The sequence below is a fragment of the Panthera uncia genome, chromosome E1, assembly GCF_023721935.1.
Source record: "Panthera uncia isolate 11264 chromosome E1, Puncia_PCG_1.0, whole genome shotgun sequence".
Classification (NCBI taxonomy): Eukaryota; Metazoa; Chordata; class Mammalia; order Carnivora; family Felidae; genus Panthera; species Panthera uncia.
Genome location: NC_064814.1, coordinates 11,545,710 through 11,564,946, shown reverse-complemented (window position 1 = coordinate 11,564,946; position 19,237 = coordinate 11,545,710). Strand labels below are relative to the sequence as shown.

The window sequence follows — 19,237 nt, the reverse complement described above, 5'->3', positions numbered from 1 at the left end:
CAGGGTGGGCAGGCGGGGTTGGAAGGGTGTGTTTCCGACCTGGAATGGTTTGACTTTAGGCTGAGGTATCCATTAAACTTGAAATCCCACTGGGATTGGTGGGATCTGGCCAATCCTATCTGCTGAGTTCCCTCTTTATGGATCCTCAGAGGGATCCAGGACCACCAAGATGGGTGACTTGATTAAGGGGAGCCAAGACTGGGACCTGAAGGGAGAAGATGCTCTGTGACAGGTGGGAGTGATTTCTGCTCTGACATCTTGCATCATTAGGCTTCCTTCAGAGCTCCTGTCCCGTGTCCCTTCCCTGTTGACTTGGATGGTCAAGGACTAACTGAATTCTCTAGGGTACCTTTTGAAGAGAAAATGTAAAGCAGCCAGTTTCACCCGGCATTTTTTTAGCCTGTCCTCCAAGAGACTCACCCCCTCATCCTGCTGCAGAGGATGCTGGCTGTGGGACACTTGAGTTTACCTGCAGGTCCAAAGGGACAGGTAGTGCTTGCTGTAGGTGCGTGCCATTTAATCCTTCACAAGGTCCCTGAAAGCAGGCATACTTCTCATTTCCGGGTGGCTTCAAGAAGACTAGAAACTTGCCCAAACTCCATAGCTAGGAGCTAGAGCCAGGATTTGAGTGTTTCTGACCCAAGCCATACTGTTTCTTCTGCATCGTGCCTTCAAACGGGCTTCAGTTCAGGGCTGGCCTGTTAGCTTCTGGGAAGGGGGCGGTTACGATGCGAGGCCAGGTCTGTAGCCACCGTCAGATCCGGAGGTGTCTTCTGGATGCTTTGGGTCCAGGAGTGTCTATTACTGGCCACGGGAAGAGAAGTCATGTGTCACAGGGTGCTGGATAAGAAACAGGTGCTTGTGGGGACAGGTCGGTCCAGGGAGTCCAGCACCAAATTTTTCTCTCCCAAGCTTCCCCTGCTCCCCCGTCCTCTCTTGGCTCAGGTCATTTTTGTTGCACTGGCCAGAGTCCAGCCAGGCAGGCGAGGGGCAGATGGCCTGCAGACTGCAACTCTGTTACCTTTCCTTTAGGCAGGAGGGTGGATCCGGCAGGTGGGAAAGGCTGGCCGCCAGGAGCAAGGAGAGGTGGGGATAGCTGAGTACTGGAACCAGTTTACATGGAAGAGAGGATTCTGACCTGTGAGGTTTGATCTAACCCTTGAGTCATGTCTGAGGTCAGGGACCGCCTCTTTGTTCAGCTGGGATGGTTAGGAGACCCGGATCATCTCTCCACACCTTCCTGGCAGGCCCCTTTGTAGATGCCCACTCTGCACCCTCCCTCCGGCAGACTGGGGGTCCCTTTCCTTGGGGAGGGCCCCGGTTAGGCCTCAGGAGGCAGGAGGCTGAGACCGAGGGACACAGTATCTTGAGCTGATGAGGTATGAAGAGACGGCCAGTTTTGTTCCCCTTTCTTCCCCAATCTTTGGGTCTGAGGGCCTCCCCGCCATACACACAATGAAAGAGCACAGCCTGAGGTGTTTGGTTTAGTCTTTTATTTGGCACAAAGGAGAAAGGGATCTGACACCAATTTAGCCTTTTGAGTGTGCAGAGCTCTGTCCACTCCCCTCTCACCCCAAACAAGCCCCTCTTCCAAGTTTAACTCTGCCCTGAAACCAGGATTTCCCAAGGATTTCATAGCCCTAAGACCCATCCCAGTAGTTACCCTTCCTACTCTTCTGGTTCTCTGTCCCTTGGAGAAAGCAGCTTTCCTTAGGGATGAAAGGCAACGCCAAACCCAGCCCTGACTGCAGCACCCCAGGGGCCTTCAGTCGCTACTGGGTGTAGTGAGGGGGGATGGGATAGGTGTGGGGGAACAGGAAAGGGGGGAGGCCCTTCCTAGAAGCCAGCCAGAGCTGAGAGAGGAAGGCTGAGGGTCTGGACAGTCCTGGTTCATGCTCCTGGGAGCTGCTTCGACACAGAAATGGGGGCTGTAGGGGGGGGTGCTTGGGGACGGCAAGGAAAAGTACAGATAAAAGGGAAGCTTGGGGAAATGAAATGGTGAGCTCGGCTGCTGGCCGTGTTCATTGTATGGTGATGCGGAGGGGAGGTATGGGTGAGGGGCCAGCAGTGGCCCATCCAGCCCCTAGACTCCACCAATCACCGGATTGGCTTTGTGACTCCAAAACTTGTAAGTGAGGGGTGTGGGGTGGGAAGAGAAAACCTGAATAGAGGTCTGTGCTGTGGATTTTACTCTCGGGCTGGTGGCAAGACCAGAGTCATCTCTGACCTCCCAGCCAACATGCCAGCACAGGGGAGGGTGACCCTTGGAAGGTCAGCCCCACCGCCCACTGTCCCCCCCCCCCCACCCCGAGAAGTGGGCCTTTGCATTTGGGCCCAGGCCCCTGCCCTTCAGAGCTCCTCATGGACTCGCTCCTGGTCTTCGTCTGACTTCAGTTTGAGCTCCTCAACAGTGATCTTGCCATCCTGGTTGCGGTCCTGGTTCTGGAACATGTCTGCTATGGTCTTCTCTGGGTCCTGCCCAGGCATGAGGCGTCCTTTGCCCTCACTGACTTGAGCTTTGATGAAGGCGGAGAACTAGGAGCCAAGACAGCCAAGGGGAGAGGGGAGAGGGGAGTGAGGGTCTCGCCTGAGTGGCGGTGGGTGGCCTTGGGAAAGGCCCTGGGGCACAGGGAGGCACAGAGGAGAGAAGAGCAGGTGCTGGGGGCCCGGGTGGGGCCCAGGCAGAGGGTGGGTGTGGAGGACAGGCAGCATTGGGGGGGTGGGGTAGGTTGCATGAAGAAGAGGCAGGGACAGGGGACCTAAGGCGCAGTGACCCAGCGCAAGGGCAGAAACAGGCACAGACAGGACAACAGACGTAGACTGTGTTTGCTTCATGCCACCACATGGGGTGGTGGTTTCTGTTGGGGTGACCGCACGGAGTGAGCTCCTCACCCACCTCCTCCGGGGGGACCTCGCCATCCTTGTTGAGGTCCAGGCCTTCAAACAGGTTGACAGGAGGGTCCTCGTGCCACACAAACAGGTAGCCGGTGGGCAGCCCCTCCTCCCGAGACACCAGCTCCACCTCAAACAGCAGCACTGCGCTGCCCGGGACACCCCGGGCTGGAGGGAGGGAGGACAGAAGGAAAGCGTCCCGATCAGGCCGGGGTCTGAGCCCAGTGTGCTCCCTAGCCCACATGCCTCAGTTTCCCCTACTGGGCACACGGGATGTTTACAGAACCATTGGGAAGGCTTCCCTCACTCCTCCCACCAAGTGCCCAGGCCCAAGGCGGGCGGGGGCAAAGGACCAGTCTGCCCCTCACCTCCGCTCTCTCCGTGTGCCAGGTGCGGGGGCACCACGAGCTGCCGCCTCTCTCCCACACACATGCCCTGCAGGCCCGTGTCCAGGCCTTCGATCACCTTATTGGCCCCCAGGGTAGCCTCCTGGGGGTCCCCGTAGTCGTGGCTGGGGCGGGGGAAGAGCAGATTCCCAGTTCAGCACCCATCCTCGTCCCAGGCAGGTTCACACCCCAGCGAGCCCGGCCCTCCCTGTTTCCCAGTCACTTCTGGTGCCCGCCCCACACAGCAGAGCGTGGGACCGACAGTTCAGAGATGGGGCGCCCTCCCCGTCTTGCCGCTGCCCCTGAAGTGTAGCCTGGAGGGCTCCCCTCTCCCTGCTTTGGTTTCCCCTCCACAAACAGACCTCCAGACTGCCAGCCTCACCCTTCCAGTCCCGCCAGTAAAGAGTCTCAGCTCCTCGTGCCCCACCCCACGCTCGCTGGATGGGAACTTATGGGGGAAGCACGAGTGGAGGTGCTGGGGGACTCCCCACGCCTGGGCCCACCCACCTGCCCAGCCCTGGCCCCGCCCCGGACCCACGAGGAGAAGAGCTTGGTGCCATCCAGCAGGGAGCAGTTGTAGTGGTAGCGAACATAGTCCCCAGACTTGGCGGTCTCGTTGCAGGTCTCAGGGGGCCGGGACAGTATCTTGATTTCCACTGGATCCTCAGGGTTGTGGAAGTCAATGACGTGGACGTCAAAGATCAGCACCGCGGAGCCAGGGATCTTGTCTCCTGGGGCCAGAACGGGGAGTGGATCGACTCAGAATCCAGGAGGGGCTGCTCAGGCCTCCACGGAGGCCCCTACACCTTCCCCACCCTGTGTTTTCCAACGAGGATGGGATGGGGTGTTCGTCCCCAGGGTCAATTCTTCTTCAGTACCTCTTGTGGGGGCGAGGGGCAGTGGAGGGGAGGGGAGGGCCACGCCAGTTAGAAAGCCCTTTACACACATCATCTCGCAACTTCCCAGTAACTTACCCTGTTGGTCAATGTCCTTAGTCCCATTTTACAGGTGAGGACACTGAGGCTTCCAGCAGAGCTGGGTCTCAAGTCCAGGTGCTTTCTTTTTTTTTTTTTTTTTTCTTTTCCTTTTTCAATCATCTTTTTCTTTCTTTTCTCTTTTTTATTAATAACTTATTTATTTTTCAATTTACATCCAAGTTAGCATAAGTCAAGTCCAGGTTTCTTTGCTTCCTAGAGCTACACTGTTTCTGTCCTCCCATAGCCACCCCCGCCTCCCCAGCTCAGGAGTCGGCTGCCCTTCTCCAGTATAGAAGGGAGAAGTGAGGAGAGGGCCCCTGGAGAAAAGGATGGAGTCTGTGTGGCAGAAGGTGGGTGGGTGATGGGTTTCGAGGCAAGAGGGGCAGAGTGGTGGCTGGACCGGCCCTGTGCTGGAGAGGTCGGGGAGCAATCTGTGGAGCTGCCGAGACGGTGACCGCGAGAACAGGGACATGCCTACCAGTCCCGTTCTCCCCATAGGCGAGGTGGGGGGGTATGGTGATCCTCCGGCGCTCCCCCATGCAGGCGCCCTGCAGCCCCTGGTCCATCCCTGGGATGATGTAGCCCCGCCCCACATAGGTGTTGTAGGTGTGGTTGCGGGAGTAGCTGCAATACAGGGCGGGGAGGGCGGGCCAGGGGGTCAAAGGAGCCCCTGCCTTTCCAGGCAGGATGGAGCCACCTCCAGCTGCGGCCCGGGTGACCCCAGATCCCGCCTCAGCTTCTTAGGCCTTCCTCCCGCCTCCCCCCCACCAACCACACACCTGGAATCAAAGAGGGTGCCGTCCATCAGTGAGCCATTGTAGTGGTAACGCATGAAGTCTCCGGCCACAGCTCTCCGGACGCAGCCAGGAGGTAGCTCCAGTGTCTCCAGCTGGACGGTGTCCTTCGGATTGTGGACATCAATCAGTAGCACGTGGAAGACCAGGGAGGCCTGTGGGGGGATCACAGTCCCTGGGGAAGGGATAGACTTGAACCATACAAGTGGTACAACTGGAGAGCAAACCAGGGCTCCTTCCTGACTCAGGAAGGCCCATGTGGGCACCCTGTAAAAAGGTGCTAATTCTGCTCTCCAGAGACGTTTCCATACCCTCAGCAGCCCTGTGTCTTGCTCTCCCTGTAAGGCGTGAGCTGGATTTTCCCCCGGGCCACCACCAGCCCATCCTAAATGATTGTGTGAATCAGAATAAAGCACCCCTTCTTAGTGAGATCACCACCAAGAGCTAGATTTCACCCCTACCCTACTTGCCTCCTTGGCTGAGTGCCTTTGTGCAGTACACAACCTGAACAACTGTATACGGCAGCCCTCTTCTGAGGAATCCCCGAGTCCCTGTCTGCCCTCACCATAGCCTTTCTCGCCATAGGCCAGGAACGGAGGGATGATGATCTTTCTTCTCTCTCCAGGACACATGCCCAGCAGCCCCTGATCCATGCCCTTGATCAGCCAGCCAGAGCCGATGTAGGTATCATAAGTGCCGCCCCTACTGTAGCTGCAGAGAATGAGGTAAAAGTGATGCTGCTGGAGATGGGAGAGGCCGGATGGGACCCGGACACCCTCCACATCACGCCACACAGTCCCCAGCCCCCCAGGACTCCCTCCGGCCCTCACCTGGTGTCAAAGGCAGTGCCATCCAGCAGCGTGCCATTGTAGTGGTAGCGGACAAAGTCGCTGTCCTGGACCGTGCGGGGACAGTGGGCTGGGTGCAGCAAGGTGCTCACCTGCACAGTGTCTGCCTTGTTCCACACATCCAGCAGGACCACATCGAAGTACAGGGTGGCATCCGGGGGAATGAGCCCCGCTGTGAGGGTCCAGCAGCCACAGCTCACGTTCGGTGCAGCTCCCCCAGACCCCTCGCCATGCCACGGTCCCTAGGGCCCCAGGACTCCCTCCGGCCCTTACCTCGTACCAGAGGCGGGACCACATTTGCTGCCGCCCCAGGGTGGTGGGTGGAACGGACATTTGAATGTCCAGCTTGGCCCCTCCTTCCACCACTCCTAGTGCCCTTCTCCCTAGTCAAGCTTGGATCCCACCCAGGGCGCTGTCATCGCCTTTCCCCCCACTCCAGGGCCAGGGGACTGAAATTCTAGTCCCAGACCTGCCACTATCCACACTGCATATTCAGTGTGACCTTGGGCAAGTCGCTCTCCTGCTCTGCGCTTCAGTTTTCTGGCCCTGGGGTCCTCGATTCTGACTCCTGTCTCCTCCATCCCCGTGCGGGTGCCCCGACCCTTCTCACCCACACCGATGCTGCCGTAGCCCAGGTGGGGAGGCACAATGAGGCGTCGCCGCTCGTTGACACACATGCCCATGAGGCCTCGGTCCATGCCGGTGATGAGGCGCCCCACGCCCACCACGATGGCCACTAAGGTGCTTCGGTCATAGCTGGGGGAGAGCGGAAACAGATGGGAGACACTGGCCTCGGGCCTTGATCGCATACATGCACAGGCGCGCGCGCGCGCGCACACACACACACACACACACACACACACACACACACACTCAAGCCCCCTCCCTATCACAGGTGTAGGTCCACATGCTCCTGTCTCGTCTTCACGCCTCCCCCTAGGTCAGCCATGACTCCCACCGTAACAAGATGGGCTGTTACACAAGAGGAGTCCCCCAGGAGGCCAGGAGCTTTTATTTGCCCGGGATAAGGGAGGGCTGTGCAGGCCTGGGAGCTACCACCATCTGCTGACAGCAAAGGGGTGCTAAGTATGGCCTAAAGGGGAAGGGAGCATTTATTGAGCATTTACGATGTGCCAGATAAATGCTTAGCCTCTTTTACAATCACCTACTTAATCCTTTCCCCTGTGAAATGGGCATTATTGTTTTCATTGTTCCGAAAAAAAAAAGTTACATTCATTTTTGAGAGAGAGCGTGTGCAGGGGAGGGCAGAGAGGGGGAGACAGAGGATCGGAAGTGGGCTCCAGGCTGACAGACAAGTCATGACCTGAGCTGAAGTTGAACGCTTAACCAGCTGAGCCACCTGGGTGTCCCTGTTTTCATTTTTCTTATGACACAAATTGAGACAAGAGACTGAATGACTTGCCCAAGGTCACACAGCTAATATGCAGTCTGCTCAACTCTGTGTTTGTGCCACTGCACCAATGGCTTTTCCAGGGAAAGGAGGGGGAAGCAGAGCTGACTGAGGGTAGGGATTGGTTTCCAATTTTGGAAAGGCCTATTCTAAAATTGCCATGGCTTTCATTTTCATTTTATTTTACTTCTATTTATTACTTTTTGTTGCAGTATAATCGACATACGAGATTTAGTTTCAGGTGTACAATAAAGTGATTTGACGTTTACATACGAGATCATACTTATTGCATAATAAGTGTAGTTAACATCTGTCACTGTCCAAAGTTAATACAATACTATTTTCTATACATTATATCCCCATGACTTATTTATTTTATAATTGGAAGTCTGTATCTCTTGACTTTTATTGGCTTTTGTTTTTTTTAATTTTAGAGAGAGAGAGCTGGGGAGAGGGAGAGAGAGAGAGAGAGAGAGACTCTCAAACAGGAGCTCAGTGCAGAACCTGATGTGGGGCTTGATCCCACAACCCTGGAATCATGCCCTGAGCCCAGATCAAGAGTCAGAGGCTCAACTAACTGAGCCACCCAGGCACGCCAGGCTTTTATTTGCTTTTAGCTACAGTTTTAAGTTTTCAGAAGTTAAGGGAGGATGGGAGATTTGTATTTAAAACAATTTTTTTAATGTTTATTTATTTTTGAGAAAGTGCGCACAGATGGGGGAGGGGCAGAGAGATTAAGGGAGACAGAATCTAAAGCAGGTTCCAGGCTCCGAGCTGTCAACATAGAGCCCAACGTGGGGCTTGAACTCATGAACCGCGAGATCATGACCTGAACCCAAGTCGGATGCTCAACGAACTGAGCCACCCAGGCGCCCCTAGAATTTGTTTCTTTTTTTTTTTTTCTTTTTTTTTTTTTTCAACGTTTTTTTATTTATTTTTGGGACAGAGAGAGACAGAGCATGAACGGGGGAGGGGCAGAGAGAGAGGGAGACACAGAATCGGAAACAGGCTCCAGGCTCCGAGCCATCAGCCCAGAGCCTGACGCGGGGCTCGAACTCACGGACCGCGAGATCGTGACCTGGCTGAAGTCGGACGCCCAACCGACTGCGCCACCCAGGCGCCCCTAGAATTTGTTTCTATTATTTTATTTTTTACTGTTTTAATTGTTTATTTTTGAGAGAACATGCACACGTGAGAGTGGGGGAGTGGAGAAGAGGAGGGGCAGAGAGAGAGGGAGACAGAAGATCCGCAGAGGGCTCTGCAAGAACTGAACCAAGAGGGGCGCCTGGGTGGCTCAGTCGGTTAAGCCTCTGACTTCGGCTCAGGTCATGATCTCATGATTCGTGAGTTGGAGCCCAGCCACAGCGACAGGCTCTCAGCACAGAGCCTGCTTCAAATCCTGTCTCCCTCTCTCTCTGCCCCTCCCCCGTTTGCGCTCTCTTTCTCAAAAATGAAAGAAAAGAAAAGAAAAGAAAAGAAAAGAAACATTAAAAAAAAAGAACTGAGGGGCGCCTGGGTGGCTCGGTCGGTTAAGCGTCCGACTTCGGCTCAGGTCATGATCTCATGGTCCGTGAGTTCGAGCCCCGCGTCGGGCTCTGTGCTGACCGCTCGGAGCCTGGAGCCTGTTTCGGATTCTGTGTCTCCCTCTCTCTCTGCCCCTCCCCTGTTCATGCTCTGTCTCTCTCTGTCTCAAAAATAAATAAACGTTAAAAAAAAAAAAAGAACCGAACCATGAGATTATGACCTGAGCCGAAGTTGGATGTTTAACTGACCCAGGCACCCCTAAATTATTTTTTTTTCAAGTTTATTTATTTATTTATTTATTTATTTATTTAGTAATCTCTACCTCCAACATGGGGCTCGAACTCATGACTCCAAGATCAAGAGATGCATGTTCTTTTGACTGAGCCAGCCAGGCACCCTGAGAGATTTTCATTTTGATCAAAGGGGTTAAGGGGTTAGGAAAGTCTTCCAAGCTCAGCACTGCACAAACTGGGGCCAGTCTGGCTCCTAGAGTCCCACCAAGGAAGTCATCCCCTGCTCCCAACCCCTCCCTGGCTTGGGCGGTGCTTCTGGCCACTGTCCACACCTCATTTTGCCCACTGAGCTGCTTCCTTCACAGTGCTCTTGTGAGGGCCCAAGCACTGCACAAAGTTCCTACCAGTTAAACATGATAAGGGCACCCAGTCCTCCCCAGAGTCAAGGCTAATGTTCCCTGAACTTGCCTTGGTATTTGCAGGCACTATGTGAAGTTCTTTCATTCATCATCTTGCTTAAGCCCTATTATCTGCCTTAGGAAGGGAGGATTTAATTTTCCAGATTGTTTTTCATCTCCATTTTTTCAGATAAGGAACATGAGGCTTAAAGAGGCCTAATTCCTTGTCCACGGTCATTGGCTGGATTTGAACCCAAGGTCTTGGACTCTGGAGTTCATGTTCTTAATACACTGCCTGCCTTCCAAAGCCATGGAAGCTAATTTCCCGTGGGCTGAGCTGTGTGCTTTGGGAAAGGGCCTAAGAGGGACTGACTTCTAAGGATGAGGTGACTGGGACCTGAGGCTTAACCGAACAGCCCTGCCCTGCCCCCACCAACAAAAGTGACTTGCCAGAGCAGACTAAAAGGCCTGATCGGATCAGAACCCCATCCTTCAAACCCCAAGCCTGGCAAGATGGGTGGCAGCACTGGCCTGGTAGAGCTAAGATGGAGGGAGGTGGGGGGGCGGTGGTGCAGGGAGACCCAGAGAGGGAGGTATGAGAACCCTCCGGGAGCCCAGGGGGGCAATGCCCAGCCATGTGACACGTAGACAGATAGGGTCCCTATCTGTCCTACACGGAGCTATACCCTACACTCCTAGATCCATCCTGCTGTCTTACAATGTTCACCCTTCTTTAACATGCTGGTTGCTTATAACCCCCACCGCCTCCAAAAAAGTTCTATTGACTCTTCTCTGGTTACAAAGGCACTGAAACCTGGGGCTGGAACCAGAAGGGATTCAGCCCGGGTGGAAAGGGAGGGGGTCCCAGGCTAAGACCACTGGAGGATTCACATGCATCAGGGACCATGCCCTTCCCCCCAACGCTGGGGACCAGAACCTCCTCCCTGCCATGTCTTTAAATAAAGCACTGTTGAGTAAATAGAGCAGTTCACCTTGATCATCAAACACTGGGGAATGTGGGGAGTTTGTCGTGAAAGAAACTGGGGTCCTTTAAGAGGTGAGGGTTTGAAATTAAGGGCAGGGGAATCTTTGGGAAGATGGATGTCTGGGAGCCCCCAGCCTCAGGGTGCTGTGTTAGGGTTTAGGAGATCATGGAGTAAGTAGGGGATGCAGACACATCCTAAAAGGGCAATTAGGGATCCCCAGGATAGAGACAGCCTGGCCCCAAGGGGAGGGGCGAGTCTGAGGGCACCCAACCCATTACCTGGAGTCAAACTTCTTGCCATCCTCGAAAGTGCCGTTGTAGTGGTAGCGAACAAAGTCCCCCATCTGCACTTCCCGGGGACAGGTCCTGGGGATGTGGTACCTTTCGATGACTACATCTTCCAGGGGGCCCCCGGCCGGGCTAGCACGGCCCAGCCCCCTCCCCACTGCCTGTACCAGCAGCAGCAACAACTGCAGCAGGGGGAGCCGGAGGAAGGTGCGGCTGGGGGACACCGTGCGGAACATAGTGCCTGGAGCTGGGACCGCCGGCAGTGAGGGCGAGCGAGGGAGTCGCCGCCGACAACCTCCTTTCCCCCTCCTCCCGGAGCTGGCTCCCCCCCTTCCTGTCCTTGGTCCCCACCCCCGCCCTGGCTAGTCCACGTGGAATGGGGGCAGGGGAGAAAGAGCTGGCGGGGCGGAGGACGGAGGGTGGAATGGGAGGAGGGGGCAAGGCTGAGTGTGGGAGTCCAGGAATGCACCACAAAGAACTCCAGATCCAGATCCCCCCCCCCTCCCTATCTCCCGGGGCTCAGCGTCCTGGGGCCTTAGCCTGGGAGGGAGGTTCGGGAAAGCGGAGAAGTTGGAGCTGACCCCCATTAAAAGAAAAAAAAAAAAGAAAAAGAAAAAAAAAAAAAAAGAAAAAAGTTCAGTGTCTTTTTTTTCCCGAACCCCTGGGTCCTAAAGCCGGACTGAAGTATCCCTTGTTTCTTTCGTTGGCCTCCCCCCCAAATCTAGGCCTCTCGAGGTGGCTGGTGAGGCTCCAGAATCTGAGGGGGTGTCTCGGTACTCCCCCCGCCCCACATCCCCACTGTCTCAGCGATGGCCTCTCCAGGATCGAGCTGCGTGGTCCCGCAAAAACTGGACAGTCAGGAAGATCCCGCGCGGGGATGAACATAGGTGGGCGGCAGCGAGAGTGATGTGTGCGGGGTGAAACCAGGAGTGCGCCTCCGAGTCGCGGACTGGAGCGGAGGGACACTAGAAGTGACTGCTGCAGGGCTAGGGGCGGAGAAGGAGCAGGAGGGACTCTGTAATGGAAAGAAGACCAGATGCCAAGGTTTGGGCAGAGTGGTGGAGGCGGCGCTCCCTCAATGTCTTGATCTTAAGGTGGGAGACTGTCTTTGCGTGGGGAGGGGCTTTGCGGGTCCCCTTCCCTGCGGGAAGCGTCCCTCCACCCACTTACCATCTGTCAAGGGGAAGATCCCCCCCCCCCCCCCAAAGGGCAGGAGGTCGGCCAACGTAGGGGCCTCAGGGCCCCGGTGGGCCCTGTGCCCCTCGGGAGAGCTGACCCAGACCTCGACTCCGCCCTCCTGCTGTCGCTGCCCGGCGCTAAGACCCAGCGGGCGCCCCCGCCCGGCCCCCTCGGCGCCCCCGCCCGCCCGCGCGGCCTAGACGCCTCCTCGGCCCGGGAGAGCCGGCCGGCGCGGCGCGGCCATGGGGCGGGCGGCGTGGGGGCTGTTGTGGCTGCTGCTGGGCAGCGCCGCGGGGCAGTACGAGAAGTACAGCTTCCGGGGCTTCCCGCCCGAGGACCTGATGCCCCTGGCCGCGGCCTACGGGCACGCGCTCGAGCAGTACGAGGGCGAGAGCTGGCGCGAGAGCGCGCGCTACCTCGAGGCGGCGCTGCGGCTGCACCGGCTGCTGCGGGACAGCGAGGCCTTCTGCCACGCCAACTGCAGCGGCCCTGCGCCGCCCGCGGCCTCCTTCCCGGGGCCCGAGCCCGGCCCCGACGGCGGCCGCGGTGACGAGTGGGCCCGCGAGCTGCGGCTCTTCGGCCACGTCCTGGAACGCGCCGCCTGTCTGCGGCGCTGCAAGCGGACGCTGCCCGCCTTCCAGGTGCCCTACCCGCCGCGGCAGCTGCTGCGCGACTTCCAGAGCCGCCTGCCCTACCAGTACCTGCACTACGCGCTGTTCAAGGTGGGTGCCTTCCCCTGCGCCCCCCACCCCCACCCCCGCGACCCACCGGCCCCACCCGGGCTCCCCCAGTCCCGGATCCTCCCGCCCTGCCTCGCCCTCCTCCAGCCCCGCCGCGCCCCCGGTCCTGGAACCACCGTCCCACCTCGCCCCCCTAGGCCGGGTGCCCCTCGCCCCTGGCGCCCCCTGCCCCTCCTCGTCTCCTGGGCGCAGCTGGGGCGCGTCGTTCGGAGCCGGCATCTGATTCCGTCCGGTCTCGGAGCAGCATCGATCGCACAACCAAGGACAGCCAAGCCCTCTTGTGCACTCAGGGCTTCGATCTCTGGCCCTTCCGACCCTCTCTGTCCCTGTCCCGCAGGCTAACCGGCTGGAGAAGGCGGCAGCCGCGGCCTACACCTTCCTCCAGAGGAACCCGAAGCACGAGCTAACCGCCAAGTATCTCAGCTACTACCGGGGGCTGCTGGACGCCTCCGAGGAGCCCTTCACGGACTTGGAGGCGCAGCCCTATGAGGTGGGCTGGAGGGGTAGGACTGGCCCTGACGCTCCTTCCTGACCACCGTCCCCCCCACCCCCCGCGGGGCTTGTACCGGAGGGGAGGTGTTGGGGTCTCCCTAACCCCTCTGACGCACCCCTCTAGGCCGTGTTCCTCAGGGCCGTGAAGCTCTACAACAGCGGAGATTTCCGCAGCAGCACCGAGGACATGGAGCGGGCCCTGGCTGAGTACCTGGCCGTCTTTGCCCGGTGTCTGGCTGGCTGCGAGGGGGCCCACGAGCAGGTGGACTTCAAGGACTTCTACCCGGCCATAGCAGGTATTCCCCTCCCCCTCCAGATCCCTGTGGGTGACCCTCTCACCCACAGGGCCCTGCTTCCCAGCGCTCCTAAGGCCTCTTAACGTGTAAGTATTCATCCCATACGCGTGTATGGAGCACCCAGGAGGTTCTTGGGAGGTGCACAGAAGTAAGGTGTTATCCCTGCCCTGGGAGCCTTCAGTCACTGAGAAAGGCTACAGTCCTGAGTGTCCAAGGTGCTAGGCGTTGGTGCAGAGAGGTGGTGACATCCCAAAAAGGCCTGAGGACGTTGGTTTCACAGTCCTCAGACGGAGGGCAGTACAGGTGCAAAGGTGCCGTGGTCATGTGTACAGAAACAGCCCAGCAGGTGTGTACAGAAGGCAGTTTGTGGCCAGAAATCGCACCTGGTTAGGGATCCCTGACCATGGGGTGCCTCAGCGGGGACAGAAAGAACTCTCCTGAGCTTCTCTACCTAGGCTTCCCACCTCCAAACCTCATCTGCTTCAGAATGCCCCAACTCCCTCCGGTTTTGGGGTGGGGGTTGAGCTGTGGGGGTGGTAAGGTGGCCCAGGCCACAGTAGTTGCCCTCAGCACTGCCCTTTGTATCCTGAGCCAAGTCTTTACTGGCATTATCTCCTGTGGTGGCATCGGCTGGGCAGGCACCAGCTCCTCACCACTGCCTCCCACCCTCTAGATCTCTTTGCAGAGTCCCTGCAGTGCAAGGTGGACTGTGAGGCCAACTTGACCCCCAATGTGGGCGGCTATTTCGTGGAGAAGTTCGTGGCCACCATGTATCATTACCTGCAGTTTGCCTACTACAAGTGTGAGCTTCCTGGTGGGCTTGGGATGGGGGGGGGGCGGGGGAAGAGAAAGCATTGCCCTGAGAGTGTTACAGGGTCGTGGGGAGCCGTCCCTCATATGTGAGGACCCTGTGTGACGGCAGGGAAGGCTGGGGATGGCAAACAGGTGAGAGGAGGGGAAGGAACAAAGAGCAACCTTAGGAGAATTCAGAAACCTCTTGGGTAAATGGGTAGCCAACGACTCCACCACAGTTGACAGTTTACAAAGGCCTACCACATCTGTTGATCTCACTTGGTGCTTTCACCCATCCCCTGCAGCTGACATTACGGGACCCATTTTTCAGATGAGGAAACTGAGGCTCATAGAGCTCAAGGGGCCATTAGTCACATGGCCAATGAAAAGTAGCACCAGGATTTATGGCTCTCCTCGTCTGGGGGAGAGCCTGGCATCCATGGGGGCCGGGATTGACAAACTCCAGAGTTCTTGCTATGCAGAGCTGCCAAAATTCAGATGGAGGCTGGAGTGGGAGTGGAGGAGCTAAGGACCAAGGGGCCAGGAGACCATTCATGGGTCCGATGGTGAAGAGGTTGAGGGCAAGGCTGCTGGGCTCTCATTCTCAAGTGCCATTATTCTCCAGCTGTATGAGCTTGAGCAGTTTACCTAACCTCTCTGTGCCTCAGATTTCTTGTCTGTATATTGGGGATGATGATAATGGTGAGGCTTAAATGAGTTACACGGGCTTGGCACGTGGTAAGTGCCCAGTACGTTCTAGCTTGCATTATCATTTGGGTGGGGTGAAGAGGCCAAAAGATACTGTGGTGGGGGGGACAGCTGGGGAGCCAGGAGCACTGGACTGAATTGGGAAAGGGGGACGGTCTAGGAAGGGCTTGTCCCTGAAGGCGGGGAAGTGCGGGGGCTACTCCTTACTCCTGTCCTGCCCGCAGTGAATGACGTGCGCCAGGCCGCCCGCAGCGCCGCCAGCTACATGCTCTTCGACCCTGACGACAGTGTCATGCAGCAGAACCTGGTGTATTACCGCTTCCACCGGGCTCGCTGGGGCCTGGAGGAAGAGGACTTCCAGCCCCGGGAGGTGGGCACTGCCTTTGGAGGCACTCTTGGGACAGGTGGTTTTAAAAAAAAAAAATCCTGGCTTCTTTGGAAGGCAGGGTGGGAAGTGAAAAGAAAGACTATGGGTGGTGATTGGAGTCCTGGGTTCAAAGCCAGCCCCACCCGCTGAACGGGCCTGGGAACATTACTGATCCTTGCTGAATACGTTGCCTCACCTACAGAATGGTAGCACAGCGCCCAGGCTGTGGGAGGTGCAAAAATACCCGTCCATTACCACCTGCTCCCCTCCCCACCCTCACCACTCTCACTGCTGGCTTTTGCCCTCCTTCCCAGGGACTCCCTAGCTTGGACCCACTAAGGAAACCCCCCGGGAATCTAGGGCAAGACTGGCAGCCATGGGGCACATGGTGCCACCCTCGATTTCCTTACTAGTGGCAGACATTGCTAATCGATTAAGGAGCTCTTTCTAACAGAGCCCTCCCAATCCTCCCTAACCTCTCCAAACAGCTATGATTTTTCAGTCAGCATGTGACTGATACCTGTTCCTTGCTCCTTGAGCTGAAAAAGCGTGCGGGGCGGGGGGGGGGGGGGGCCCAGAGCCCAACTTGGCCCCTCTACCATCTGGGGGCGGGCTCTGGCTTACCCCACTTCCCCCCCCTTCCTCTCAGGAAGCCACGCTCTACCACAATCAGACAGCGGAGCTTCGGGAACTGCTGGAGTTCGCACATATGTACCTGCAGCCAGACGATGAGGTAAGTGGCCACCTGCTCTCTAGGCTGGGCCATGGTGGGGACCCTTGATCTCTTCCTGGAGGGCCTCTGTGCCAAAGCTCGGCCCTACCTCCGGGCAGTCAGCTGCCCCTTATCTATACCTGCTCTTTGCTCCCCACTCAGTGTTCTCATGCTCTGCTTCTCTGCGTGTCTGAATGTTGCCACATAACTCCCCCAGCCCAGCTCAAGTGGGAGCTCCTCCGGGAAGCCCTCCCTGCATGTCCTGGCTCTGCCTTCTGGGCTTGCAACACCAACTGTGACCCTCTGTGCCTCCCTGGCTCCGGAGTTACTTGCAGCCCTGATCCATCCCTTCTCCAGCCAGTCTCTCAGAGGCTCGTGCTTTGGGATGGGGGGCCAGGTTATTCCCAGCTTTTCCACAGCGCCTGCCCCAGAGCTGGCACCGGGAAACTGAGTTTGAATGAACCAGTGAATGAATGAATGCCGGTGCCAGGAAGGAAGGACTGAAGTGTGATCCCTTGATCCTGAATGAGGGTTTGGGAGTCCCGAATTTCTGTGAGGTGTGGCTGCTCGCCGCTTATTTATTTATCCATCCCCCAGTTTGTTCACTCACCCGTGCCCCCACTCATCATGCATAGGGGGAGGGGCTACGCTGTTTGCACCCCGGCTTTGGTGACAACCAGACTTGGCCCCTCTGCTTACCAGCTGGGCAGCCTCCAGGCAAGTCTTAGGTAGCTCTTGAACTTCGGTTCCTGCATCTCGAATGGGGAGGGTGATGCCGGTGTCGCAGCATTGTGGTGACTGTGAAATGAGATCAAGTATGGAAAGCATCTTCCCCAGAGCTGGCCCAGAGCAGGTGCTCGGTGAATGGTGGCCATTTTGATTACACTTATTTGTGGCCTGCTGTTTGCCAGACAGTGTGTGGGGCTGGGGTAAGTTGATGAAAAGGTACAGTCCCCTTCTCAAGCAGCTCACAGTCTAGTTGGGGAGGCACAAACAGTGCTCGGGAGAGGTCAGCACGGGGCACCAGAGGAGGGCTCCAGATCCAGCCAGGGTCATCGGCCAGGGCTGAATCCTGGAGCTGATGCCTGGCATTGGTGAGTCAACGAGAGCGATCCAGGCACGGGGTGGGGGTGGGGGGGCAACCGTGTTTCTGGCCAAGAAATTGCATGAGCAGACAGCATGCAGGGAGTAGCAGCATCCGCTATGGCTATGGAATTTATGCTCAAAAGGATGGCCTTGGAGAAAGCAGTGCTCACGCTAACATTGACTCTCTGTCGGGGGAGCCCCATACATCGGCGCGGGGAGTGGCAGTTTGGGAATGGGACCTTGTGGGAGAAACCCTCAGATCAGTCCTGTGTGGGATCTTGAGACTGGGGAAGGAGGGGCTTTGGGGGCTGAGATGGGATGGGGGGCCCCTTGGCCAGGAAGGGAGCCAGTCTGGGTTTGTGCCTGCTGTGACCTCCTTTCTTTCCCTACCCTGGGGCTGCTGTAGATGGAGCTGGAAGAGACAGTGCCGCCTGTGGAGCCCAAGGACCCCCCATCCGATGCCGAGTTCGAGGGGGAGGGGGACTACGAGGAGGGCATCTATGCTGACTGGTGGCAGGAACCGGATGCCAAGGGTGATGAGGCAGAGGCCGGTCAGTGACTCGAGTCGGGGTGGAGGGTGGGGATGCGACCTGGGATGGAGGTTGGCCACAGAAGGATCCACATACTGGGCTGCAGAGGCAGTCGGAGCGCCAGGACCTCCCGCCTCGGGGGGCTTCTAGCCTGTTAGCCAACCCTGTCCCACTTTATGTGTGAGGGGGTGGCATCCTTCTCAGAGCCGGGACCAGCTGAGACCTGTCCTAGGGAGCCTCATTCCTGCCTGCCCCCTTGCCCCTAGGACAGCCCCCAGATGCTCTTTGGGAGTGGGTGGGGGGACTAACCTGGTGCTCCCTCCTTTCCTTTTCAGAGCTGGAGCCTGAACTAGCATGAGAAGAGAGCTACCCTTGCATCCCTGAATTGCTGGGGAAGCCTGGGCCCAATGGGACCACCCTCACCAGCCTGGGCAGCAGCAAGAACTATTTATTAAAAATGTAAAATGGACATAGCTGACCAGGCCCCATCCGGTCCCACCTGTGAGCGCTGCTCCCCGGGTCCCTCCTGTCTCCTCTCTGGGTCTCTGGACCCCAAGTTGGTGGTGCTACAGCTGCTGATGGCCCTTCCTCCTCCCCAGGGCTCTCCTCACCCGGACAGTCTCCTGAAGAAGGTTCCTGCTCCTCCAAGTTGGGGTCTCAGCCTGAATTTCAGAGACAGCAGAGGGGCAGCCAGTGTCACGAAGAGCACTGGACCAGGAGTCCAGCGCTTTCTGGCACGCTGGCAGTGGGTGCTCAATAAAAGTTTCTTGTTGAATGAATTGCAGCACCTGGGTTCCAGTCTCCCCTGGGCTGAGGGTGCAGATCCTTCCTTGCCTCCCTCTGCGTCCATCTCCCCTCATCTGTAAATAAGTGGTGGGCGAGGGGGCCAAAGGCACAGTTTTGGCCTCCGGGGGACCCTGGGTGGTTGTGAGAGCAGAGTGCAATTGCAGATCTGCCACCAGGGGGCGTGAGCACACAGTTCCTTTCCTGATCCCTGGAAGATGGTTTCAGATTTCTAACATGGGTTGTGCTGTATTTTCCTAGTCCAGCCTTACTTCCCCTCAGGGAGTGTGGTGAGCATTGGGAGGGGGCTAAGGACATTTACTTCCGGTTTTTACTTTCAGGCATTTACTGACCCAGGTTCTCTAGGGTCTGAGCGAGCAAGCCCTGCCTTGCTGTGTGCCCATTCTCCCATTCCTCAGCAGAGGTTGAGGCTCCATCGGAACAGCCAGAGGGGCCCTAAGGACACAGTCTGATAACATGAGACCTAACGGTGGCATTGGGACTGCCAGATCCTCTTGCCCAATCTTGCTTCAGCTCCAGGGGGGCAGAGAGTCCTGAGGTGCAGAGGTAAGGATGATTTCAGGTGGCTGTTCGGCGCTGTGACTCACCAGCGTCCTCCCCATGTTCCACAGTGGGAAGGTGGGGGCAAAAAGGGCCTCTCTGGAGAGGGACCCTGGGCCAGGACAAGGCAGGTAACAGTTCCCCATGTTTTCAGGCCGCCCCGGGGGGCAGGGTGCTGTAGGAGTCTTCTTTTGCTACTGGAGGGTGGAGCTGATGCTGGGAAGGCCCAGTTCTCACTGCCCACACCCCTGCCTT

The 19,237-nt window shown here is 57.4% G+C and overlaps 2 protein-coding genes across 4 annotated transcripts; one reads left to right on the top strand and one right to left on the bottom strand.

Moving 5' to 3' along the window:
- Window positions 1–1,651: 1,651 nt before the first annotated feature.
- FKBP10 (FKBP prolyl isomerase 10) lies at window positions 1,652–11,294 on the bottom strand. The gene is made up of 10 exons (XM_049636074.1): window positions 10,728–11,294; window positions 6,508–6,653; window positions 5,880–6,069; window positions 5,615–5,760; window positions 5,035–5,224; window positions 4,734–4,879; window positions 3,817–4,009; window positions 3,261–3,403; window positions 2,897–3,060; window positions 1,652–2,535 (listed from the first exon to the last, which is right to left on the bottom strand). The coding sequence occupies exons 1-10, from the start codon at window positions 10,970–10,972 to the stop codon at window positions 2,350–2,352; spliced, it is 1,749 nt and encodes a 582-aa protein (XP_049492031.1). The 5' UTR covers window positions 10,973–11,294; the 3' UTR covers window positions 1,652–2,349.
- A 789-nt stretch (window positions 11,295–12,083) lies between these two features.
- P3H4 (prolyl 3-hydroxylase family member 4 (inactive)) lies at window positions 12,084–18,417 on the top strand. Of its 3 annotated transcripts, XR_007459113.1 has the most exons (9): window positions 12,084–12,637; window positions 12,993–13,145; window positions 13,272–13,443; window positions 14,117–14,245; window positions 15,168–15,313; window positions 15,960–16,043; window positions 17,515–17,659; window positions 17,974–18,139; window positions 18,238–18,417. XR_007459113.1 is itself a non-coding variant. In XM_049636080.1 (8 exons), exons 1-8 carry the CDS (start codon window positions 12,158–12,160, stop codon window positions 17,994–17,996), a joined length of 1,332 nt encoding a protein of 443 aa, XP_049492037.1. In that variant the 5' UTR covers window positions 12,084–12,157; the 3' UTR covers window positions 17,997–18,417. The 3 variants fall into 3 exon arrangements, 2 of the variants coding, with proteins under 2 accessions (XP_049492037.1, XP_049492036.1); XM_049636080.1 differs by having other exon boundaries at window positions 17,974–18,417; XM_049636079.1 differs by lacking the exon at window positions 17,974–18,139 and having other exon boundaries at window positions 12,088–12,637.
- The last annotated feature ends 820 nt before the right edge of the window (window positions 18,418–19,237 follow it).